The 27,956-nt window shown below is 31.1% G+C and overlaps 1 protein-coding gene across 5 annotated transcripts in view; it reads right to left on the bottom strand.

Moving 5' to 3' along the window:
- The window catches only part of LOC105234071 (protein still life, isoform SIF type 1), a 282,702-nt gene that overhangs the window by 174,044 nt on the left and 80,702 nt on the right, over nucleotides 1-27,956 (bottom strand). For 2 of the 5 annotated variants that reach the window (XM_049457998.1, XM_049457997.1), the window contains exons 2-9: nucleotides 27,001-27,121; nucleotides 26,668-26,809; nucleotides 25,538-25,731; nucleotides 23,315-23,433; nucleotides 19,209-19,232; nucleotides 8,081-8,279; nucleotides 3,373-3,537; nucleotides 673-968 (exon numbers count right to left, since the gene is read on the bottom strand). In XM_049457998.1, coding sequence (XP_049313955.1) covers nucleotides 673-968; nucleotides 3,373-3,537; nucleotides 8,081-8,279; nucleotides 19,209-19,232; nucleotides 23,315-23,433; nucleotides 25,538-25,731; nucleotides 26,668-26,774 — 1,104 coding nt within the window. In that variant the 5' untranslated portion in view covers nucleotides 26,775-26,809; nucleotides 27,001-27,121. Of the gene's footprint in view, nucleotides 1-672; nucleotides 969-3,372; nucleotides 3,538-8,080; nucleotides 8,280-15,758; nucleotides 16,400-19,208; nucleotides 19,233-23,314; nucleotides 23,434-25,537; nucleotides 25,732-26,667; nucleotides 26,810-27,000; nucleotides 27,122-27,956 lie in introns of those variants that run through there. The other 3 variants (XR_007422931.1, XR_007422932.1, XM_049457999.1) reach the window with 2 other exon arrangements.

The following is a 27,956-nucleotide window of genomic DNA, read 5'->3' as shown; positions in this document are numbered from 1 at the left end:
GAATTGAATCATGGTGGACCGTCAGAAACCATGGTCAAGCTAAGATTGGCGGTCAAGAAAGGTTTGTTATATGTTTGGTGTAATTAGGAGCGAATCATCTAGTCTGCGTTCCTCCTCAGCGGTCGAACTCTTAATCGGGACCTACACTGTCAACAATTAGACCCATGGAAGCAAACGCCCAGAAGCCGAAAAATTTTGGCAATTGGAAAGGAATTGTCTTCCATCAATTAAACACCGGATCATACTAATGATATACGAGTAGTAACTCGTCAGAAGCTTCTGAAGCTCGATTGGAATATTCTTCAGCATCCACTTTATAGTTCGAAACTAGCAGCAATTGATTACTGCCTGTGCTGTGCGTGATGAATGATTTTCAGCTGCAAAGCGTGTGAAAATCGACTGTTCCATTTAATTAGGGATTATTAACCTACCTTAAAAATTTACATTGAGTTATCGAACAAAACGGTGCCGATCTAAATCGGATTATTCGAACTTTGTTGAATATAATCTTAACTTTAATGCAAAAATAATGATTTTTTTAGTAGATCAATTATATAACAGCATACTTATGAAAAATCACTCAATAAATTTCTTCGAAACACTCTTATAACTAAATCTAAGCTTTAGCTTAAAATCTCGATGAAAATCAAAATTCGAATTATATTCACTCACCATTTCATCGACGTAGTCTTTAGTGCGTGTGCCAGTAGATTTGGTGGATGTGCCAACATTCTGATGTAATGGTCCACCAACTTGTGTGCCTTCATTCTTCGAAACATCCATATCTTGTTGACCGCCAATGAGTCCATCGTCTGGACCCACCTGTGAGCCAACATGATTTTGTGAGCATAAATCATTTGTGCCTGTGGCAACGCCGGACACCATAACACTGGGTGTGCCCGTGTTAACGCCTGCATTTGCAGCGGCAATATTCGGATCCTGTGACTTGACTTGGCGACCCAAAGTGTCTATAAAGAAGAAATTTGTATTCGTATTAAAAGCTGAGAAAATAATGGCAACTTTAAACCTAGCAACAAAAACTACCAACCACCTGTGGCACCTCTATATAAATAAGTTACTATGCTATAATACTCTCTGAAAGCTTATTAGCACAGTTAGTTTAGTTCAGTACCATTGCAGCTTTGCATTTACTATAATACAGCTGTGTTAGTGCGCATGCGCAAAATGAAAGCACCCGCAGCAAGCCAATGCTTGTGGTTTTGATTTTGTGTTAGCTTTCCAGAGCTTTATTTGGGCGAACATAAAAAAGCTCTGCTGGCATGTCGGTGCGTATATATGTATATCATATTTGTATGTACATAATTACATGTGTAATAAATTTACTTAGAATTGAGGAACTTTTGAAATTAGATTGTTTTAAGGACTATTTTTGAGAATAACAATTCCTAGTCGGGATTCACATGGGCTGAAGATCAGAGAACTATACATGGTTCCGCAAATTCATTATTCAGAATCATTTGTCTTTAGCGAGAAGTTGGCTAAAAAAGCTACCCTAAAGAAGGTATTGTTTATGAAAGGAATAACAGTCCTGACATAGATGGCGCTACAAAATATTTGGGTAAGATCCCTGTCAAGTTAGCTCACTAAAAAGACGTTTGATGATTCGGAGCAGTGTTTTGAGATGTTCAAGTTCAATAACTCCAAGCTTTTGCATCGATAAGTGACACAAAATTAAACATGGCTCTATCATTTCACTCCGGAGTCCAAGCGGCAGTCATCCGAGTGGTCTGCACAAGATGAACCCGCTCCGAAGCATGGAAAAATAACAGTCAACTGGCAGAGGTTATGGCGTTTTTGGAATGCACATGGAATACTTTTTATTGACTACCTTGAAAAGAGACACTAATACATAGGGTTATTGGAACATTTGAAGGACGAGATAAACGAAAAACGCCCATGATTGAAGACAATGAAAGTATTCTTTTACCAAGGTAATGCACCTTGCCACAAATCAGTGAAAATGATGGCAAAAACCCATGAATTGGGCTTCGAATTACTTCCGCATTCACCGTGTTCTGCAGATCTGCCATCCAGTGACTATTTTCCGTCCTGTAATCTAAAGGAATGCTTTCTGGGAAGAAAGATTTGTCGAATTAAGAGGTAAACGCCGAAAATGAGGCCTATTTTGAAGGAAAGATACTACAAAAATTGAATCAAAAAGTCGGAGGTTCGCTGTAATAAGTGTATCATCCTTTAAAGGGAAAAGGTAAATAAATTTTGCCAAAAAAATGTGTTTTACGATGGACAATTTTCAGCTCTGGGGAATTCAGAGAATTACAGAGCTACGTAAACTTATTTAGTTCATAAAATGTTACCCTGACGAAGTAAAAGTTCTTGGGAACATACAAAATCGGGATCGTTTTACTTAAGTAGACCAGAATATCTGGTGAATGGTCGAAAGCTGGAACATATTATTGTGAAACTCTAATTATTAGTGCGTATTAGAGCATGAAAGATCTTCAAGAGTGTATTATTGGCACTTTCACCAAGCCTACCCAAGTATTAGCTGTTGGATAAGCAGATCCATCCCAGCTGCAATTGGAAAGTGCAAAAAATGATTTCTCGTTCTCGTCTATTCTCTGACAATTCGGAGTTGATCCGATTGTAAGTTCCGGAGTTATGAGAGTATCTGTAAGAACTTTTTAACTCATTTTAAAACTTTAAAAGCTTTTTTGTCGAAGGCTGTTTCCAGAGTCGATGAAGAAACGGGAACGGAAAATGGAAGACCGATTGACTTGAATTTTTTTTTGGATAATTCGTAGATATATTTGTCAGTTAATGAGAATGTAATAAGAGTTTTGATAAAATTCAAAATTTTGATTGGTTCTTCGATCATTTCCTATATTATTGTTTAGTAATAATAATTAATTTGGTTTTGGGAATAATTTTAAGCTGAAAATTTTTTCTTACCGCCAAACACTTTTATCCGGAGGTTTTCTAGATAGCGACTCTGGAAACAAGGGAATCGAAAATGTTTCAAATAAATTTTCAAAAAAAAAATCTATATCTCAAAGCACTCATTTTTTCTGGCTTGCAAGTGGATACAACCCTCTTAAGTCCAAACGTTTTGTGCCAACACAAGGGTATTTATTATACTTAGTAGTTTCACATTGGACTGATGTTTCTACTGTCCTACTACGAACCCCTGAAACCTAATCTAAGATTTCTGTTCACTATTTTTTCACAGTGCCTTACTTTCGGTAAGCTCTTATGTAATGCTATCAAAACTTATATAATATGTATAAATATATAAATAACTATGTACCCACATGGTAAATAGCGACTTTTCAATCGGTTTCTCGCATACATACTCGTATAATACATATGTATATTATGTTATTATGCACTTACCCTGTCCGCCAACTGCATTCATAGATTGTGTGCCTACACCGCCACTGCCGGCTACATTATCATACAATGATGTGCTGCTGGTGGCGTTCGCCATCACCTTCTGTTGTCCACCGACATCGACATCGGTTATGCGAGAGCCTACGGAGCGTGGCAAAGTGGATGAACCTGCAAAATGTGAATGAGGTGTGATGAGATTGCGATGGCGAAGTATGTATTGTATGTATGTATGTATGTATGCATGTATATGTATGTATGTAAATATGTATGAAGGCATGAACAGGCGTTTGACAGTATTTGTTTTGTTTTTGGATTGCGTTGGAATGGTTGGGTGGTTGGTAGCAATAAGTGGTAAGTGGAAGCGGTGGGTCAGTGAGTGATAAGTGGTGTGCGTGTGTGTATGTGTGTGCGCGCATAAGTGTCCAAGGGTTTTATTGGATTTTAGACGGATATTGGTTTGGTAGAATAAAGTGGTATGAAAGTAGAAAAGTAAATAAAAGATAGGCGATAATAGTGTTATGTAGGCAGAGCGTTGTTGTTCGGTGTATGTATGTATATGTGTGTGTTTTATACCACATAACTACTTTATATACGTATATAACTTTATGTACCAGCCACGACATTGTAATTGACAAAATCTGTGTAAGAGTCTGCATGTGTGTGTGTGTGTACATTGTATTCATTTCCTCTGCGCAAAGCTTTATAAGTCACTGTAATCTTTTTTAGCCGATTTCCGGTAGCGCCCCGTTAGTTACGCTTTAAATGACCCACAATTCAATTACTTATGCTGTGTAATAATTCAAAATCAAATTTATGTTTCTTACTTGGAAAACGTTGTAGCTCAAGATTTGGAGTAGGAGTAAAACAATATAATTTTTAAGTGTTATTGAAAATATTAAAATTGTGTATGTAGTGGTAAAATATATAAGAACGTACGAATGTATGTGTGTATTTGTAAAAACAAAAAAAATCGGCTTAATAATAACAAATGTTATAATAAAAATATATATAGTAAAATATAAAAAAGTTTTAAATATACAATTTAATACATTAAAATATGTTTAAAAATTTAAAAATGAAAACAGAAAATATTGGAAATTTAAATTTACATATTAAAAAAAAATTGAAAAAAAAATTTAATTAAAAAAAACAAATTTAATATAAAGTAATTTTTAAGATAAAAAAAAGATAAAAATTTGAAAAAGTTTATATTGTTAAATATTTTTTTTTCCAAATTTCAAAAAAATTACGTATAAATTTATAATCTTTTCTTTTGAAGTTTTGAAAACTTTATTTTTTTTTAGAAAAACTATATTTTTTTCGCACAAAATTATTTTATTAGTAACCAACCATAATATTTTGTAATAAAACTATTTACTGTTAGTTGAAATTCTTTAAACAGGAATGTCAAAAAAATTACTACAACATACTTTTCAGTCTAAGTAATAAAAAAAATTAATTTAAAATTAAAAAAAATGTCAAATTATTTAACAATTATTTTTTCAAGTTTTAGATAAATTACGTTTTATTTAATTAATTTTTTTTTTTAATTTGGAATAATTTAACTATTTTAAAAAAGCGAGAAAAAAAATTAAATAAAAAATAGTTTATCATCAAAATTGCTATATTTCATTATATTTATTTTATTATTATTAGTTGTTTTTTTTAATGAAATCATTCTTTATTTTGTTATTATTAATTTTTGATAAAATATTATTTTTAGGATTTTTGAGAAATGATATAAGAAGTTTTAAAAATATTACGTAATATTGTATGATTTTTTTTTTAAGTTGGAAAAAATATTTTTAAGGAAATTTTTTAAGAATTTATTTTTTTAGAAAAATATTTTTTTGTAGACAATTTTATGCCAGCAAAAAACATATTTTTAAATAAATTTTGTTTCATATTAAAAACAAATAAATTAACAAGTAAGTAGAAATAAATTATTAATTTATATAAACTTGTACAAAAACACACAAAAAAAACGAAAAAAAAATTTCATCATTACATTTTGTTATCATATTTTGTTTACTTCATTATATTTATCTTAATATTTTCATTTTTTTTTTATAAAATAATTCATTTTTTTTTTTTTTTTGGAATTTTATTTTTGTTTTTTAAAAAATTTTATAGGATTTTTTTCGAAGTTTGGAAAAAATAAATTTGTTATTTTTCTTCAATAAAAATGAATTGAATATTTGTTTTTGTTGACAATTACTTTATAACCAACCAAAAAACTAAAACTTTTATTTAAGACTTTTTTGATATAAGAAACAAACGATTAACAAATACAAATAAAGTTTTTATTTATATAAAGATTTGTACAACATATAAATAAAGGTGAAAAAATTATTAAATAAAATTTAATGATAAAATATTTTTTTACTTCTTTATATTTATTTTAATGATTTCAGTCGGTATTTATAAACGAATTCTTTATGTAATTTATTTTTGAACAAAGTTTTATCGCTTTTAGGAAATGATAAAAAATATTTGGAAAAACAATTTTTTATGCAACCAAAAAAAAATTTATTTAATTAGTTTTTAATTTAATAAATAAAATTAATTTAATAAATAACAATTTTCGTTTAAAAAACAAATAAATTAAGAATTAAGTTAAAAAATAAAGTATTTTTTTATATATATATTTTATATTACATATTTTAATATATCATATAAATTAAATCGAAAAAAATATTTTGTCATTAAATTATTTTTCCTTCATTATGTTTATTTTATTATTTTCAGCTGTCGTTTATAAAATAATTTTTTTACGTAAAACTTATAATCTTTTAACAAAATTTTATTTTTATCTTGTTTGGAAAATGATAAAAAATTGTAAGTCCCTTAATTTTTTATATAAACTAATATTTTTTAACGCAAAAATTAAAGAAAAATCCTTTGTTTATGTCGGATAATAGTTTATTTCTTACTTATATGAATAAATATATAAAAGAAAATAAATAATAAAAAAAAATAATTATAAAAATCAAAAACTATTGCTTTGCTCACATTTACAAACTAAAAAACAAAAATAACAAAAGTTAAATACATTTGGCTTTAAAAAAAATATTAACAGCTTCCAATTTATAGAATCAATTATAGGTCCTAAGTAAGAAATTAAAAAAAAAAAATTTGTCAGAAAATTAATTATTGTAATGAAATCCTATTTATTATGATATATTTATAATTTTGAGAATGAATAAATACTTATACTGAACTACTTACTGAAGAATATTTCAAAAGGAATGAAAGCTAGGAGGCCGCAATTCGGCAAAATCATTCTAAGCGATGAAGCATATTTTCACCTTGGTGGTTAAAAATTGCTGATTTTAGGATTCTGAGGTGATTATCGTAAAACAACTGCAACTGCAACCCTAGAGTTTTTTTGGGCTGGAGCCATAACTGAACCATACTTATTTGAAAATGAGGCTAGTCAAGCAGTGTTTGCTACTGTTGATCGATATCGCGACATGTTAACCCAGTTCTTTTTATCGAAATTGGATGATATTGATGTGGGCAATATGTGATTTCAGACGGTGTCCGTGAAACATTTCAATTACTGCATGAGACATTTCCACGTCCTATACTACCTGGTTTTGGGTATTAGAATTGGCCCCTTAGATTGTCTGACTCAACACCATTCGATTTCTTTTTATGAGGTTAAATAAAATTACAACAAGCACACGAGCACGCGTGCTTTTAAGAAGGAATTTTATCATTGTATCAATGATATCAGCCTCATTTATGCAAAAAATTTTGAAAGAAATATGCAAAGCCGTGGAGGCCATTTGACTGTCTCAGTTCTTTTATCAGCCATTTTGAGCAATAGACTTCCAAAAATAAGCAGGAACATGACCAGTTATCTCACTTTTATTGACAATCGTATGAAAGAACGTATCATTTCTTTATAGCTGCTGTTGTTTTATAGATATTACGTCGAATCTGTGCAACAATGCGAATGGCGCTCTAAAAATGATCTGTAACTGAAAAAACCATAACTCGCTGAAGGCTCTAAAGCCATACCAGCCGCGGTTTATGACAAGTGTATGGAGGATTTGCTAGGTAGGCATATTTGTATTTGCTCGGAAGGTTAATTTGAAGACCATTAGTTACAAAAATGGGAATTGCACCGCAACTTAAGGTTCATTCTGCCCACTTTGAAGACCATATCAACAATTTTTATTGAAATACTTGAAAATGTTTCTTTTTTTTGGTAAATCTGGTTTAAATATGGCTCCACATGGTATGTATCCCCATTATTTTAAGGTATTACAAAGAACAGGTACTTGGAAAAATAAGTATTAAATTCCTCAAGCTACAACTTTCAGTACTATGAAAACAAAATTAGCAATGAATTAAAAAAAAAAAATAAATAAATAATGTAATTCATAATGCTGTAAAAATATGTTTCTTTATAAATTTGTGGGTCATTTAAAGTGACACGATATAAATTTTTGTGCCATGTGTTTTATCTCTAATCGTGTCTGTGGCTGCATGCAATAATAGTTGTATATCAAATTTCGCTAGGCATATTTAACAAATCCAACATTTTTTCTGTATTTTTTACTTTCTTTTTTGTTTTTGTTTTCGTACAACTCTAAAGCGTACTGAGTTAGTTAATTGATTAGTTGCATATAGTTCTAAAGTGGAGAGTAGAGTAGAGTGGGGAGGTAGTTTAGTGGTAGTGGGGGTAGTTGTGGATCCTCACCTCGTACACGTGGATCGGTCCGTAGGCGTGCGTATTGTTCGGCCGACATACAGGTGCATTGCGGTTCGCTGCGTACGCGCGACGGCGAGGCCGGTGTGCTCAACGGCTTTCGCTTGGCCTTGATCTTTCCCTTGCCGGGCGGGTCCAATTTCAGCGAGTAACTCGACGAGGCCTTTCGTGAAAATTTGAAAGAAGGCGACTGTAAAACGTCGCACTATCATTAGGTTAGTTGGTTGGGAGTTACAAGGTTCTGTGTGTGCGGTTTGTTATTTTCGTACTTTCTTTTCTCTTTTTTTGTTTTTTTTTTTTTTTTTTTGGTTTAATTTACTGTTTTTATGTTTCTTTTTAGAATTTATTTTAGTATTTATTTTAAAATATAAATTTATCAATGCTTTCAAATTTTTTCTGTTTTTTTTTTTTCAAAATTATTTACGGTTTCAATGCGAGGTACACTTGGTGTTGCCACATAGTTGAGATTTTGCAAAAAATTTCAAAAAGCTTTACTTAATAAATTTCGAGGCCTCTAAGTAATCGTGAAAATCATTTGCTTGACCGAATCTGTTTCATTGTGTGCGTGTTAGTGTGTTCGTTGGACTGTTGGAGCGCTTTCGCAACCGTTTGCGGCCGCTCAAAAATGTATCCTTCTTTGTGCTTATTTCAAAAATATGCTCACATTAAAATAGAAATCAAAATATTACTTCGGAATTAAGAAAACAAATGGATTATCTGCACAAAATCACGACGTGAAACACACAATTTTTACGCTTTTGCATTGTAATTGAAAGAGTATAAAAACACAGTGAGTGAGAGAGAGAGAGAGAGCAAATATTCGTACAAAGACAGCGAGAGTGGGGGTTATAGTTTGCGAGAGCGAAAAAGAGAGGGATAGAGAACGAACGACGAAAACGAGCGATATTTAGAGTTTAGTAAAAAATTCCAAGTGAAAAGTGTTGAAAATTTTCAGATTTTTATTATTTTCGGGAAGGAGTGTCTGTGTACCAAGCGTTCATAAGTGGCGTACAAATGCATTTGCATGGAAGAATATTATATAAATAATCTTGTTTTTGTTGTTTGTAAATTTGTTGCTTTGTTTTGCTTGTTGTTTCATCTTTTTCGCATTTTCATAGTCATTTCTTTGAGTAGCCGAAGCGCCTACATTTGTGTTAGAAATATTAGTACGCATTTCAGTGCGTGTGTGTTAGTATATGTGTGGTTAGGTGTGTCGGCGCTTTAAGGATACGCTGTGTTGGGTGTGTTTTTATAACGGCAAATATTTTATATTGTGCATTAACATGTGTGTGTTTTGTGTAGATTTATTGTATTTATGTGAGATTTACTTTATTTTTAATGCAACTACTTATACTTTTTCAAGTAACGAAAGTTGAGGTATATAATACCATCTGATCGAATTTGACCCGGACTGATGCATATAAACCTAAACAAAAAAAAATTCTAACGGGTGATCCAAGTAGAGATACTTTTTTCAGTACCTTTTTGGACAAATTGCGCGTGAATCGTGTCAAGCTGTCATGTTATTCTAGTTCAGTATTGTTCGGCATTTCATCATGGAAAGGCTTTCGCCTGAACAACGATTACAACGAACGAATATTCGTTCTGTAAAAGATGTGTTCCGAGCGCTTCGCGCAACTTATGATCAACATAATCGGGCTTTTGACCGTACTATTTGCAACACCATCACCCATCTTGAGACCCAGCAATCATTATTGGATAATATATATTTGATCGAATAAACCACGTCCAGCATATAGCGAAGAAATATAACAGCCGTAGCTGAGAGTGTACACGAAGATCGTGGAGTGTCGATTCGGCGCCGTTCGAGGCCTCGTGACAAACTTAGAATATCCTAAATAAGGTATAAAAACCGAGTTTGCTTGAAATTTTGCATTTCGGAATCTCGACCACGAAGTCGTTGAAAATGTTTCAGAAGTGTTTCGAAGAGTCCACCTTAACACAAACACTGTTAGTTCAAGTCCCAAAGCAATCGAAAACTGGACTCATGAGAGTCCATTTATCTATGTTAGTGGCCTTCACATCGAACAGTTAAAAAAACAAACAGCCATCGATCTAAGCGATACATTTTGGTTAATTTTTAAGACTATAAAGCTTGTCGAGAACCAAAAGATTTTAGCCTTTTTCAAAAATGACGTGGCGAAGAGGTGAAAAGAGCTTCTTGACAATGTGGCTATGGCTCATAATTCATCAAACGCATCACCGCTGGTGACAAGTCATGGGTTTATGAAGAGAACTATCCAACAATCGAAAGGCGCTACAAAAATGAGCCGAAACCGAAAAAACCAATAATCGTCTATGGCTCTGAGGGCCATCCCAGTTGAGGCTAATATCAACTCTGTGGAAAATTGGATTAATTGTCGACATGTTAATAGTGACTCAAAAAGAGCCCATTTTGTAGGTGATAATAGAGGCATTAACATTTTGAAAATATATATTTTTTTTGGCAGTCCGAGTCAAATTAGATCAGCTAGTAGAAATTACTTCAGTATTTGCTAAGAAGTTTAGCCTATAAATATGCTTCTTAATTACACTGGATACTCAAAATATCTGCATATACATATGTGCACCTATTCGAAACTATACAAAAAATATCTAATTTTTCGACTGCTTTGGTCGATAAAATACTGTTAAATTGTGTTACTAAGAACTTTTCAAGAACAACTTGGAGCATAACGCAGCTGAAGCGATATCTTAGACCTTAGCTACTATGTTATATGTTTTTTGCTAACTATTGGTTTTCTAAACAAAAATAAATTCGTAAATGTGCATTTCTTAGTTGAAACATTCGTGAAGCTTCCTTCCAACTAAAAGTCAACATTATTTTAGTGTACTTTTTTGGAGTGCTAATAGAATATAGACAGTATTATATTACTGTTAGTGCAATAAGTAACCCTAAAAATTATTTTTTAACGCTTATATAAAGTTTTGAACTAACTATTTGCTTATATATTTGAATAAATTTTTTGGTAGAAATTTTTTTGCATTTAAATGCAATTTCTAGTTGAAACCCGCACTAGCGTATGTTAGCAAAGTTAACCGACATATAAGTAATATGTGCGTTTCTGGATATATGTAATATAGAAACCCGAATTAAGCTTATTTTGATAATTATATGAGCGAAACGCAGTATTATTATTATTATCTAAACTATTTTCTAAACCATTTTTTTTAAGTTTAAGTTATAATTTTTCAAACTGTGTTTTTTTTTATCGATTTTTAAATTTAATTTTTTTTAATAATTTATTATTTGCTGTCCTGAATTTAAATTTTTATAACTATTTTGTTTCTTGCTTGAAATTTAAATTTTCTTGTTTTAAATTTTAATTTTAAAACTATTTTTTTTATTGTTTTAAAATTTAAACAATTTTTTTACTTTAAATTCAAACTTTTTGTTTAAATTTATATTTTAAAATAATTTTTTTATTATTATAAACTACATTTTAATTTTTTTGTATTTTAAATTTCGATTTTTTGTCAAAATTTAAATTTTAAATTTATTTTTTTTTATTATGTTAAATTTTAATTTAATTTTTTTACTTTATATTTAAACAAAAAATTTCAATTTAAAAACTATTTTTTTATATTTTAAATTTTAAATTAATATTTTTTCTTTGAAGTAAAATGTTTTGTTTAAGTTTAAATTTATATATTTTTTTAACACAAATTTAAATTTATATTTCTTTTAACATAAATTTTAATTAAAAATTTTTTTTTGGTTTGTGTTTAATATAAATTTTTAAATTTTTTCTTCATATATACCATATACTAAATATAAACCTTGCACTACATTAAATTTTTATAACTCACTTAAAAATAATTATTTCCTACTAACTACCTTCTTTCCAATTTATTCAGAACCTCACAAAATGTTTTTCCTTTTTGTTTTTGTTTTTGCTTCTATTTTTAAATTAATTGCATTGTTTTGTAATTAAATAAGTATTCTAAATTCACTTGACTAACCCAACCTCATTGATATAGCTATTTTCAAACACTAATTTTTTGCTATTGCCTACATTTTGGCTCCAAAGTAATAATATAGAACGCCCTTAAATTTAATATTCTTATATATATTTATAACAACATCGATGTTTCTAAGCAGACCTAATAATTTATTGCATATTTAAGTATGAAATAGATAGCTAAAGCCTCATTGATACGCCATTTTTATTCATTTTAACCTTTGCTGTTGCCTACATGCGGGCTGAAACGCTTTAGCGAGTAAATTCTACGCATTTTCCCTTTGCGTTACATTCACAATAACTATTTCAGTGTTCAATTTAGATTATCTGTAATGTCAGATAGTTTAATTGAGGAAGGATTATAGGATGTTTTTGGACTTATTTCAATCTTTAAGATATTTTTTTTTTAATTTTATAGGTTGGAAAAATCAATGCTATTTGAGTCTGGGGTGTTTCAACTTTCAACAAAAATTTTTGAAAATACTTTAAAAACGGTGCTTTTATAATTCTATTGAGCTGATATTGCCTTACATAAGACCATTGGGGAAGTTGCATCGACTGCGCATTGACAACTTTGTTTTTTAAAACAATTTTTTAGGTTTTGCAGTTTGGTAAAAGTCAATCACATATTCGAAATACGGAATGTTTTGTCGGTAAAAAGAAAACAAATTTACTGAAACTACTATGAAAGAGATCATAAAAGTCTTGGAAAATATTGCTCTAACTAGTTTTTGTCAATAAAATTTTTGGCTGAAAAATGTGCAATACTTTACTTTCCTATAAAGCAAGTAAAGTGGAATATGACGTTTAGTTCTGTGAAAGGATATGACGTTTTCTCATATGAACTTCTCGTTTTTTTCTAGCCAAATACCAGCCAAAAAACTCTTAATATAAAATTGTATGAGAATAAAATATATTATATCAGCCAAAAGGTATGCTAAAGCTCAATGTTCTAACTTAAGTATAGCTCTAATTACGTGAAAAATGGTCAAGAGGGGTCAAGAGAGGACCTTGAACACCGTTAGGGCGGCCAGTTAATTCATTTTTTCTTAAATATTGGAATATGATATACTTTTGATTTACACTTACAATGTGAACATTGATGTATCCAAGCAATCAGTCATGTCATAGAAAACACACAACACCAGACCTATTTCACAAATAAACTTTTCACATAACCTACATACCTACATACATATGTATAATTTTAAGGAAGCACCTTTTTCTCTGCAGTAACTTTGTTAGTTATTGTTTACTGTTGTTAATTGATTCAGAAAATATTTAGTTACAGTTATCTACAACCCACCTATGTGACTATTTTGGAAGCTTAAATTTTTGATCTATTATCTTATCTATAGACTTTCTTATTTGAAGTTGATACTTTCAACAATATTTCACTTTTATCCTAACCTCAACTAACCGCTTATGAAAATATATTTTTTTATGTTAGTATATGACTTGTTTTTTGAATATTTTGAATTTTTAAATTCACTGTGATTTTTGATCTACAAATAAATAGTTTCGTTCTTAAATTTCTTTTACAAAAATATATGTATGCTTTTCTGTTTCATGTTATGTTAACTTTGCTTTCATTCCTGAATGTTTCGGAGTAACTCTCTTATTATTCCTAACGCTTGTTTTCTCTAGCTTTTTCTTAGAAATCTGGTCTCTTGCAATTTACGTTAGCTTACAGGTATGTTCATGTATATGTAGAATGTATATATTGAAAGTCATGACAACTATAAGTATTTATATATATGTATGTATGTCTATGAGTTATTAAATTTTTGTAAGTAGTAACTTTTTCCTTAATTCATATGTTGATTTTTTGAAGAAATATCTTTCAGAAAAATCTGAAATTTATATGTGCAGTACCGGATTAGCCGCAGTAAGAGCAATAATTATTATTTTTAGTCATTCATAGATTTTTGTTCGAGAAAAAAACTGTTTTGGTAATATGCATATAGTGGGTGATACAAGTATGTACTTTTTTCGATAGCCCCTTTTTGACAGATCACACGTGAGTTGTGTTAAATTGTCAGGTTATTTTTGTTCTGTATTGTTTGGCATTTCATCATCGAAAAACTAACGCCTTCATACGTAAATCGCTCGGACTCAGACTTGGGGCATTTACGACGCCCCATGACATTCCCTAGCGACATCGTTTCGCTCTATGGGATCTTCAAAAGTTCCAAGAAGAACCGACGTTTTTGAGCCAAATTTTGTTCAGCAATGAGGCTAATTTCTGGCTTAAGTGGTATATAAACGGGGAGACGAAGAACAACCTGAAGAGAGATAATAAATATTACTTTTAAAAAGTAGAGAACCTCGAAATGGATCCCGTTTTATATACATATAAAAGATCTTATATTCACGTTTTACTTATTTTCAATATTAATTCCCGTGATTGAGATAATTTTATAAATTTTATTTTAATGATCCAAGGTGTTCAAAATTTGTTTCAGAAGAAAGCAAATATCTCTGAAGCAACTTCAGAAGTCGATTAAACATGGAGACCGTAATCAGAAAAATAGGTTATGACTCCTTTTAATGACTACACAGAAAACTTCTTGAAACTTTGACATTATATATGATTCGTGGAGAGTAGATTTAATATAATTTTACGAAAGCTTTGAAAAGTTTGGAATACAGTCCAGAAAAATTTTTAAAATATTTGAAATATTACAGTGTGGTATAGACGAAATCGGATACAAAAGCCTTTGTGAACAACTTCCCGTTAAATTTTTCAGCAATGGTAAGGAGTTAAAGATTTAGTCTAGTTTTGTCGTATTGTAATTGTTTCGGGTCAAGCTTGGTGTTATTTGACTTCTTTGGTTAGTGAGTAGAGTAATTTTTATTGGTTTGAAGATGCAAGGCATTGAACGGCTATAAAAGATAATTTCTGTGGATCTGCTATCTGCTAAGTATATTCAGAAAGTTATCGTTCAGACGACTTGGTCGGAGATTTTCGTAATACTCAGCTATGATTTGTACTCTGTTTACATCAGTAATGCTCATTGTTTTGTAACTCACCAACTGGGGATTCGACCGCCAACTCAAGGAGATATCTAAAGCTTTTTTTAGAGAGCTTGCAAATTAACAAATCCTGTTGGATATTGGAGAAACTGAAACTATAAAAATCTTATAACTTCCATATGATCGTAAGTATACGTAATTTTCGATAGAGCAAACGGGGTGCTTTTATGGTTTTTCAAATCCCGTTGGATCAGATATACTAGAAAAAAGCTTGGCTGCTTTCATATGTTCTTAAAATGCTCTTGATTTATAAAACGAAGTACCCACACGTATTTCTTTTAATCCTGGCGGATACTCAAAAAACTGTTAGTACCGAAAAAAGCTCGAAAGCTTTCTTAGAAAGTTCTTGATATAGAAAATAAAGTACTTTCACGGTTTTTTTTAATCCCAATGAATACTCGAAAGATTTTTATTGCAGTAAAAAGCTCGCAAGCTTCCATATGTCCTTAAAAAGTTCTTGACATAGAAAACGAAATATTTTTACGGCTTTTTTTAATTCTAATGGATACTCGAAAAAAAGTTAGTGCTGAAAAAAGCTTGCAAGCTTCTATACGATCATAGTTAGCTTCCGTGTGAAAACCCAATTAATTTTACATTTTTTTTTAATTCTAATAAATACTCGAAAAAACTCGCAACCTTCCAAAGGATCGTGAGTGGTTCACCGTAAACAAAAAAACGAAGTAGTTTTAAGGCTTTTCTAGTTCTGATGTCCCAAAAAAAGCTTAGAAGCTTTTGGTAGTAAAAACCAAAGTACTCTTACTAAGCTTATCCGGCACTGCATAGACCTATTTACATATATACCTACATGTTTGTCATGAAAATAAATACTTATTTTATGTTTAACTGTAATTGTTGTTATTGTGTTGGTGTTGAAATTGCTGTTTGGTGTTCTGTTGATTTGATTTATTGTAACAAAAGCTTTGAATGCTAAGCTTTTTCATTTTAAAGCATTTGATAATTATTTATTTATTTATATTTTTATTTAAGTATGTACTGTTATATGTTAACTTTTTAATTTGTCATTTAGTTAGTTGTTGTTGTTATTATGTAATATTATATTTAACAAAACCGCCAGTGCTTTTTGGTTGCTTGTTTGTATTCAAAAAAGCGGAAGGGAATTATTATGATTAGAATAGGTGTGTGTGTGACAACACACATTGAGTGAATCGAGCGACTGACTGGCAGCAACAGCCGAACCTCAGGGCTCGTCATCGGGCATAGGATGTATGGGATAGGAGAGGGTGTTGTAGTAAAGGATGCGTGCGATTGTTTTAAATCGTTTTGCATTTTTCTTTTGCATTTCATTGCACAATGCATTGTAGCGGCGACGGAAGGGAGTTTTTGTTTTACGAAAAAATAATTAATTTCATGCCGAAAAATTGCAAAAATAAGTTTTGCAATTATAGTTAATTTTTTGTATTTTTTTTAATATTTTTAAATTGTTTTTCAAAATTTTTAAAATTTTTTAAAATTTTTTTCAGTTTTTTTTTTAATATTTTGAATAAAAAAATTTTTTTTTTTCCAATTTTTTTTGTTAGTACACCAACGCGTTACCGTAAAATGCAAACGATTGTTGAAAAGTGTTAAGTTATATAATAGATATGTGAGAAATATATATATAAATAAAATTATGTATATATATATATATTTATTTATTACATATATAAATTAAAGTTTATATACATTATATATTGCATCAAAGTTGTTATTGTACGAACAAATAGATATATTAGTAGAAAAAAGGTTTATATTCATATATATAGAGCGCAAGAGCGAGTAAGGTGAGTGAACGAGTTGGGGGCGAGAGCGAGTGAGTGAGCGTGATTGTGAGGCACGAGTGAAACGAATTTTGGGTAAAAAATGTTTGGTGAATTTTTTTTTTCAGCGTAAAGTAAATGAATATGAATGAGGATTAAAATTTTTTGTTTCGGTTCATTTCAATGTACGAAAATGATGAAAGGAGAAGAGAAAAAAGAATGAAAGAATACAATATAAATATAAATAATTTAGTGTTGATTCATTTTCGAAAAAATTTTTATTTACAAAGAACAAAACAGACTGTTATTTACATATAATATAATACAATCATATTTTATATTGTTAATCGGCTTCAACATAACGTGAGTGAAGGTGTGAGAAGTTATTATTGGCAGCAATAAATATAGTATTTTTGAATAATGGTGTAAACACATACAAAGTACGAAAGACTAAAATACAAATGTGACAATGAAAAAATATTGACGATTGAAAAGAGAAAAGAACACTAAGTGGATGGGTACAATACATAGAAGTCGAAATGTACGTATCTGGCGAGCTGGATGTACGAAAAAGGAGGGGCAAAGAGACAATGGAGCGCTACTGAGAGGCAACAGGTGAGTGCAATTTAGAATAAAGTGCAGTTGAGGGCGGTGGTTATCATTTATTTTTTGAAATACTACTACGATGAAAATTTTATATTCGAAAATTTCGAAATTTATAGATCTACATTAAATTTTTTTACGTACGTTAGGTACTGCACATCGGAAAAAAATTTACATTCGAAAAATTCGACATTTAGAAGGTACTGAATACTCGAAAAAAATTATATTCGAAAATTTCGAAATTCATAATTTTTCATATGTGTCAGGGGTACTGAGTACTCGAAAAAAATTATATTCGAAAATTTCGATATTCAAAATTTTTTTACATGTAGTGGGAAATACTCGAAAAAAATATATTTTCGAAAATTTCGAAATTCAAAATTGTTTCATATGTATGAGGTTGGTGCTGAATACACGATAGAAAAGTACAAAAATTTGGAAGTTCAGAATTTTTTACATGTATTGGAAAGGTATTGAATACTTGAAAAACTTTATGTACGAGATTTTCGAAATTCTGAATTTGTTCATACTATGTACAAGGGATGTACCGAACATTAGATAAAAATTTACGAAGACTTCGAAATTCAGAATTTGTTTCTTGTATAAAAAAAGATCCAGAATTTTCGAAAAAAATTATATTCGAAATTCAGATTTTTCTATACGCACTTCAGAAGTACTGAATACTGAAAAAAATTTGAATTCAGTAATTTTGAAAGTTAGTTTTTTTATATGCATTAGAGAGGTACTGACTAAAAAGTTATGTTCGAAAATTTCGAAATTTAAAATATTTTGTATTTAGATTAGGGATGTACTCACGAAAAGAAAATTATACTCGAAAATTTCGAAATTCAGATTTTCTTATAAATACGTGTTTGGGAAATAATGAATATTCAAAAAAAAGTTTTTCCGGTAATTTTGAAAGACAGATTTTTTATATGTATTAGGGAGGTACTGAAACTAGAAAAAAGTTATATTCGAAAATTTCGAAATTCAGCATTTTTTGTATTTGTATTAGGGAATTACTGAAAGCACGAAAAAAATACATACAAAATTTCGAAATACAGAATTTTTCCATGTGCATTAAGGAGGTACTGAATTCGCAAAAAGAAAATTATACTCGAAAATTTCGAAATTCAGAATTTTTATAGGGGAGATACTGAATATTAAAGAAATTATCTGCTAAATTTTCCACATTCAGAAATTTTTGAGCAATTAAAGTGGTTTTGAAAATTGTTCGAAGACGCTGTCCGAGCGATTAACAAAAATCTAACCAAAATATATGAAAAAGCTATCATCTTTAAAATATAACTCACTTTTTAGTGAACCTTCATTTCAACTAAAACCAATAAATGCCACGACCTCGCGCTCTTGATCACTTCGAAAGAGTGCTTACTATAGCTTATGTTTAAATGGGGTGTATGAAACAGTTGGAGATCAAGTAATTAACATGCCAGATTACTAGTTAATACAACAAAGGAACTGAAGACATGGTAATGATATTAGAAAATTAAGCACAAAGAAAGATAACAGTATTTTACTAATGTGTATACTAAACCGCAATGACACAGTTCCTTTTCATGGTAGGTTCAAAAAGGTTGAGTGATGGAACATTTTCGCATAGGTGAAAAAACAAACTCAGGTATGATTACCGAAAAACAAAAATACGATTACACAGAAAAGGAAAATTTACAACAAAAGTGGAGACAAAGCGAAAGTTAAGTTACATGGAGTTATACTAACGTATTTCTTTACAATGTAAGATACCTGAAAATGTTGAAAATAAAAGAAAAAATACACATATAATGATTAATCAAGTTATGACAAAGCGTTGATTAATTAATTATGCATATATAAGTGGCGTGATCTTTAATGGCGCTCAGTTTATTTGGCTTATTAAAAATCAATCGCTTTATTATGGGAGGTAAATATTCAAATGAGTTTAGCAAAAACTGTGGAATATAACACCGGCTTAAAGTGAGATTCTATTAAAATAAACTGTAATTCTAGCCAAAACTTTATCAAGCATTAGTTATGGAGCTTGTTTTTGTGCAGAACTCGAGGAGAGATGGAGAGTTTTTTGGAGATTCTTTCATCTAGCTCTGGGTATTGACTTTAAAATTGAAAGATGGAGCGGCAAGGAGGTTAACTTGAAATTACTTATTCCCTAGAAGACTTAGCATCGCTCAAAAGGAACTGTTAGAACTTTACCTCAATATTTTACAGCAATGCTAGAACATAACCATAACTATTTTTATTTTGCAGAAGATTGAAAACTTTTGAAAAAAATATTAAATTTTTTTATTCCGCAGAAGGTTGAGAATCTCTTAAGAAGCAATGTCAGGATTTAATCTCTATTTTTTTATTCCACTGAAAATCGAGAATCGAGAAAGAAGTAGTGTTAGAACTTAACCTCAATTTTTTTATTCCGCAGAAGGCTGAGAACCTCTCAAGAAGCAACATTGCATGACTTAACCTCCTTTTTTTTATTCCGCAGAAAGTCATCAATTTTTCAGGAAGCAATGTTAGAACTTCACCTAATTTTGTTTATGCTGCAGAAGTTGTAGACCCTCTTAAGAGGAACTTTTCGGACATAGTCTCGAATTTCGATCGTTTTATATACCGAGAAATTAAGCATTTCTCAAAAATAAATGTGAGAATTTGAGAGATTCAAAGGTGGTCGGAAAGGTATCAATTATCTTACTAGTAAGAGAAATAAAATTCATGGTCGAAGAACCTTCGGGTGTTACAACTTCGGTTCTTGAGTTCTGGTATGTGGTCGAACAAATTATGACAAAAAAAGGGAATGAGGCGGAGCTCCTATGATAAATCGTGATTCAGAGGCGAGAACAAGAAAAATTAATTGATAATTGAATCACAAGTCCTGGCAACTTTGAAAATTATACAGTCTAACAAAAAATTAGTTGAAATTGGAATAATTTTCAAAGGGCCTTCTAAGAAGAATTACACAAATTGAGCAAAGCAGCGAGATTGAGCTACATTCAACGGAGTTTCATCTGAAAATCTCAACTCAAATATATTAAAGACACCGCGGTGCCCCTCTCCAACAACATAACCTACATATAAGCGAACCCACAAATTAAGCTCCGTCTATTATTAACTGTCATCAATTAATTTGTATTTGCACATAACTATCTCAACTAGCGGCGATGAACTCCACAGTATTGCTAATTACAATGCAGAAAGCAGCGCTAATGAATCCATAGTTATATGAACATATTGAAAATGTGGCAATGCTCTAAACTAAATCGATGAGTAAGGAATGCATGAAAGGATACGGCAATATAGTACATAGCTACGGCATGAGATACATATGATTTTAGTTAGTACTTAAGCAAATAAACATATACATATATACGCATGTATTTATGTACTACGCATATATATATATATACTGAATACATATATGTAAATACTTCAAAGAAATGACAATGATTCAATGAACAACTCAAGATTACGAGTAACAACCACTTAGCCATTATAGATATTATGGTAGGATTATATAAGTTCATATATATATTTGTTAAGTTAATTAAAATTCAGCTAATTCTGCAATTTCTAATCAATGCTGTTTGATTTTTAGCAAAACAAAATGAGTTTATAATCTTCCAATTCACACAATCACGTCTCGATTAATAAAGTCTCAATCACAACTGATCAAACATAACTGCTTTCGCAACGCTCAACTGCAAGGCAGCGTTTCACAAATTTTGCATTGATTTTGTTAATTTAGTGTTTAGTTTTGGTTTTTAAATTTTGCTTTAGCTTTAAAACTACTTTTTTGATTTTATTTAATTATTTTTTTTGATTTTTGGTTTTTCGATTTTGCACTGAACCTTGTCGGACACACGTAAAAGCAAAGCAAACATCATCAGCATTTCGGACTGTTGCTGCCGTCGCCAAGCTGCATAAGCACGCATACATATTTTTACTTGCTATATATGTACAGTCGAACGAAAAGTAATGGTACGAGTGAAATTTTTAATTAAGAAAATATTTTTGTTTCATTTACACTTGTGGCTTAAAATAAAATAAGAAATAAATATTGAAAAAAAAAATATTTTACGTTCTATCACAAACTCGAGTTTAAGTTTTGGAGTTTATAGAAAAAAGTTACATACCATGAAGTATTTATGGAATTAGTTTCCTATCTATATCAACTTTTTTTAATAAACTCCATTTCTGTTTATCTTGGAATATTAAACACTAAAATGAGCAATTAACTCGAGTTTAAGGTTTCATCTTAATGGAAAAGTAACAAGCAACAATAATGTTTTCAATAAATGAATTATATGTCAATAAACTCAAAAAGTGGTATTTGGATCGAGTTAAAGATGAAAATTTCTTTGGTAAACTCCATGCTTGTAAGAGGTTATGGATTCTAAGCCCCAATATGGGCGGAATTTATGTTATTCAGTTTGTGAAAAACTGTTAAGAGTTCCTCAAAAGTTTTCATTTGCGCAACAAGAAGTGGTGTTTATACCGAATTATTGGAAACATTTGTTTTAGTAAACTCCATAAGTGTTCTAGACACAGAAACGGACGAAAAAATCGTGTTTAGATATCAAACCTTAAAACAAATTTTATAATTTGAAAAGTATTAATACTAAAACTTTTATTTGATGAACTCCATTCTATTGCACCCGTTAATGTTAAACACTAGTATGTAAAATTAACATGAGTTTAAGGTTTTAAGCAACCATTATATCACAGATAACAGGGTTGTATAAACACAATTAATTGGTATTTGGAACGATTTAAGGGGAAAACTTTATTTAATAAACTCCTTGCTTTTGAGAAGTTTTGAGTTCTAAACTCCAATATGGATGGAATTTAAGTTTCTGAGTTTACAAAAATTTGTTAAGAGTTCCTTCATAACTCAGGAGTTTTATGTATGCAGAAAAAGTTTGCGAAATCAGCGTCGATAAGCACCAAAAAGTGGTGTTTAAACCGAGTTAAAAGAAAGCTTCGCATCAATGAACTTCAGGATTATATACAGAGTGTTCAATGCTAAAGCACAAATTTGGACAATAAGCTCGAGTTGAAGATTTTGAGTTTATAAAAATTGGCTGAAAGTCATCATGGATGATCTACGCAACCCAGGAGCAAGCAGTTTTTAAATATGAGAATAGTTTTTTCTTTCAAAATAAGATTGTAAACACAAATCTAAACGCAAAAAAAATAATGATTAAATCGGGTTAAAGGAGATACTTAATTTAATTAACTCCATATTTATAAGTAATGTTTTATGGTAAACCCTAATATGGACAGACAATAAACTTGAGTTTGAAGTACTGAGCTTATGTTAGACTGGATAGAGCGGTTTTTGGGGGTATTTGAAAAGAAGAAGTCTGAAGTTTTCAATTCTATCAAAAATTGTCTCCGCCAAAACAGTATTATATGGACTTAAACACCAAAATTTGATGTATAACTCGAGTCAAAGACAAAGTTTTACTTTTCTAACTCTATACTTGACCACAATATACTAATTTTTAAACTTGATAAGAGTATTGAGGAAGCCCTGACAGCAAAAGTTTTCAATGACATTGACTATTAATTCTAAAAAACGAGAATATATATCTATAAACAACAAAATGGGGTTCAAATCGAATTGAATGATTAATTTTAATTTGATAACTCAAGTTTGTGATAAAACAAAACATGACCATTACTTTTCGTACAAACTCGTCTACATATAAATAATTCTCTGTGTATTTGAGCACGTGCTTATGCAAAATGACTCAAATAATCTCGTATGCATTTTGACATACAAACAGTTCGCTTTTGTTGCATTTGTTGGCCTTGCTAATCCGCATGAGAATACTTACACAACATTCTCGGAATTGCTTTGCATCAATGGGTGAAGTGAAATTGAGACCCCATGTATCATTGGTCATCGGATCCTTCCAGTAAACAAAGCATTCTGATGCTTGACCAATGCGTGTGCCTGGAAGAAAGTGAGAGGGATATTTAGGATATCAAATAAATATATTATGAAAATATATGTATAGTCACTTGAAATGCAAAGTAACGTAACATCACTTTCCATAAGTTTACAAATGAAGGAAGAACGATAAAATAAAAACTACGCATATTGAAACAAAATTTGCGTTTTGGTTATGAAATGGTTATATAGTGGATATATTCGATTCATCACTATGGATGAGACTTGGGTCTATTACCATGTTCCTTAATCAAAACAAGAGGCTAAAGAGTGGCGTGAACCTGGTTGTTCGGCTTCGAAACAAGTTCGTGTCCGAAAATCGGCCAAGAAGGTTAAGGCATCAGTTTTGAATGATGCGAGAGGAATTTTGTTGTGATTTACTTGCAATCTGGTAAAAACAATTAATTCTGCATATTAATGCAAACTTTTGGATCAGTTGAAGGAACAAATTCGCGAGAAAAGACCCGGTTTGTAGAAGAAAAATATCCTTTTCATCAGGAAAATTGGCTAAAGTCCATGAAGTAAAGTTCGAATTGTTGGGGTATTCACCGTATTTACCGGATTTGGCCCCCAGCGATTTCCACTTGTTTCCAGAACTCAGAAAATGTATGCGTGGCAAACGTTTTTCATCAAATGAAGAGGTCATAACGGCTGTTGAAGCATATTTTGCAGACCTTCCGGATTCTCACTTCAGGGATGGGATCCATAGATTAGATGATCATTAATGCAAGTGTATTAATGTTCAAGGATATTATACTGAATAATAAAGTGTACTTGAATCATAAAATTGTGTTATTGAGCAACCTGTTAGTTACCTTCATAATGAGAAGAAAGTACATGGTTCTCTGATGAAACTAATAACGGTATATGATCAATGCGAAAGCGATCATGGAGAAAGTCCGCGGATTTTATATCCCACCCGCCTATAGTTTATGAAGAACCTTGCCAGAGTGTTGATTCTGCTCTAACTTTATTTCAACTGTATCGCTTCAATGGTAAGTAACTATTATGGGGATCTATCTTGACTTTGCCAATTCAAGCAACTATGAATCGGTGCTGTGGAGCAGAGTATGGAAGAAGATCCAAATGAGTCCACCCAGATTGCGAAGAAAAATTGAAGCTGAGCTCACTCACTTAACAGAAGAATTTTAGCTTTCAGGCTTACAAAATTCAACTCATGTAAGGATTGAAGCTGAACAACCATTAAGGGCGATGCACTTTCGGTAAATGGACCCTCAACGAAATGGCCACCAAGACCGATTTTCACAACAAAATTTTAAACCGCAATGAAGCTCACATTTGGTGGAATGGGTACGTTAATAAATTAAGTTGTCGCATTTGAATACATCTTTAAAAAGTCACTGTTTGATGTGCTCTATGGAAGGAGGAAACCATCGATTCATACTTGTATGTCCCCAAAAGTAAGCCGGTCATAGTGTTACAGTCGAATTTTTCTCGAAAAAGTTTTTGAAACTTGTGTTGTTGTTTGCTAAAATAAGGCCTTGGGTTTGCCATATATATGTAATGGCATCTGATATCAATTCCGACGGCCAACTGCGGCTCGATTCTCTCAGACAACTAAGACAGTTAGCATCCTACAAAGTTTTAAGTCTAACCACATGGCCGTCTATTGGGCAAAAATCAATAAGAGTTCGGTTTCAATCCGATGTAATCGGAACAAATCTACTTTCCCTTATGAATTCAACGGCCTTTGGCATTTTCGTTATGCCCAGAGACATCTAGTTGAATGAAATATCTTGATGCTATCGGTAATGAGAACATACACTTCTTGAAAAACTTTGCGTGCACACTGAGAAAGCTAGGATTGTAGCTCTGCTGTCGAAGTAAATACACACTTCTCTTAAAAAGGTTGCTACCACAATGGCAGCCACAACTTCTTGAAAAATGTTACAGTGGTCTGGTAGCCTAAAACTGTGCTCGAAGGAGAACTTCTTACAAATAACTGCAGATAACTGATAGGCAAGTCTAGAGATAGACCAAAAATATCAAACCTGCTCTACTACAACATACAAATAAATGGCGAGTTTGCATTATTTCTGCTATTTTAAAAGAATTTTTATAATTTTAGAATCAATTTTTTACTCACCTGGCTGCACAAGTCGTACGTCCAATATTTTGTCCACCTGACTATTGTATGCCGTTATATGAAATACGCATTCTGGTGAATCCTGGATGCAGGTTATATTAACAGGAACCAAATCTTCAGATACTTGCTGCCATTTAACGGTACCGGCACCGCTAGCCGAAACATGAAATACCTCAGCCCACAACCTGAATGAACTGGCGCAGGTTAACCATATTCATTGAATATTATTGCAAGCGATATTGTATATAAGCATTAAGATTTACGGATATATATTTATCATTTAAATATGCATATTCAGACAGTTGTTGTTGTTGTGTAAGTAGGAAGTACATATTTGGAAAAATGTTTGTTGTTTTTGCAATTTTCACACAAATATACAAAAAATGCGAAAACCAAGCACGAAAAGTACGTAAGGAAGACAGGACGTTGTTGTTGTTTATTGTAGTAGTTGTTGTAAGTTTGTTGGATTTGTAAATTTTGCATATTTATTTCGATTGTTTGTTGATTTTTTGACAATTATTCCACATTTTCAAATTTGTATGTAAATATTTTGTTGCAAAATTGTAAGCAGAGATTCAAGGCGAAAAATTATTTTGTGTAAATAACAATTTGAAGCAAAAATATTAATTTTCGTATTTTTAATAGTACAAAAAAAATAATTTTTTTTTATTTACATTAAAATGTTTTCGAATTTTAAATAAATATTTTTGTTTAATAGATATTTTTTTTAATATTTTTTTTTTTTCAAATAAATATATTTTTTTCAAATAAATGTAATTTTTTTAAATAAATTTCATTATTTTTTAATAAACACATTTGTTGTTATTTTTGGTTGCAATTTGTTTGTTTGTTGGTTTGTTGTTGTTGTCGATTGTTGGTGTTGATTAGTTGGTTGTGGAGAGCGGTGGACGTTGGTAGAGAATAGAGGAGACCACAGGAAAAATAAACCGGCGAAAAGGAAAGAGATAAAAGAAAGAAGGAAAATATACAAAGAAATTAATTTTGGCTTTACAATTGTTGTCATTTTTTTTTTTTTACGAAAAAGTAAAAAATTATATAACAAAATTCGAAGAATTCTTAACAATTATGTTTGTTGTAAATGTATTGGTGAAATTAAATAGTTTATTTACCTTAATAAATGTCCGTCACGTCGACGTGATGTCTGCCATGGTGAGTCCTCGTAACGGTACGCCTTGCGCATCAATGGCGCACAGGAGCAGCTCAACTTGTTACCCATGGCGCAGCTGGCACAACCACCCTGACCTCCAGCAGCTGCAATAAAGTTGTTGTTGTTATTTTTTTAATAATATTTAACAAAACACTTTAAAATATGAGTTTAATAATTTTTAAATTTTTGTGACACCCTGTGTTTGTTTTATACTTTATAATTTCTTACAATAACTGAACATTTCTTTATAGTTTTTGTAATATTCATAAATTTAACGTTTTGTTTTGATACCTACCTTTACCTGAGGCACCCCGATGTCACCACATTCCGCTTACATCTGCCTGTGAAAGCGCTTGACCGCGATTTAAGGACTGCGAACGTTGGTTGTGACGATGAGCGTGATAACGACTACCGCGCTGTAAAGAGCAAATGTCAAAATTTAGTAAATCATAGTCTATTTTGAATAATTTTATAGAGAGAGTAACAGAAAATGATTTTTTGTGTAGGATCAAGCTCTTTTTCAATACATACCAACTCTTTCATAGAGTTTAAAACTATATAAATCGTTTCTTGATTTAAATATATAATTATGTTCCAAATTTTTAAGCGATTTAACAAATAACTATCGAAATTCATTTTTCAAAAGTGAAATCTGTACAGAGGATACCTATCCATACAATAAAATCGTTTTAAACCATCACTATCATATGATCAAATTTGACCCAGACTGGTCCTTATAAACTTATCGCAAACCGAATCGATAAAAAAAATTGTTGTTTCATTCAGCCCGAATGTGATCAGATGATAACGGATGGTACACGTTGAGGTACTTTTTTCAATAGCCGTTTTTTGACAGATCACGTGTGAGACGTGTTAAGCTGTCATGCAATTTTTGTTCATTATTGTTTGGGATTCCATATTGGAAAGACTTACGCCTTAACATCGTTTACAAATCGTTCAACTTAATTACGAAATCGAAAATTACCACTCGCAGCAACTCGGACTGACGTATGGAATGACTTTTACGTCAAGGTCTTAAATTGAACCGGTACAATATCGGCCCTCCAAGCGACATCGCTTGGCTTTATGGGCTCTTGAAAAGTTCAAAGTAACTCCGACGTTTTCGAGCCAAATTTTGTTCAACGATCAGGCCCATATCTCATTTAATGGGTATTTAAACAGCGACTTCGCGTTCCGATAATTTTAATTTCAAAGACATACCATGTTCTGGAAGGCCAATGTTCCGAAATA

Source organism: Bactrocera dorsalis, chromosome 5 (assembly GCF_023373825.1).
Source record: "Bactrocera dorsalis isolate Fly_Bdor chromosome 5, ASM2337382v1, whole genome shotgun sequence".
Lineage (NCBI taxonomy): Eukaryota > Metazoa > Arthropoda > Insecta > Diptera > Tephritidae > Bactrocera > Bactrocera dorsalis.
The sequence above is the reverse complement of the archived record's forward strand: the minus strand, read 5'-3'. Positions and strand labels throughout refer to the sequence as shown.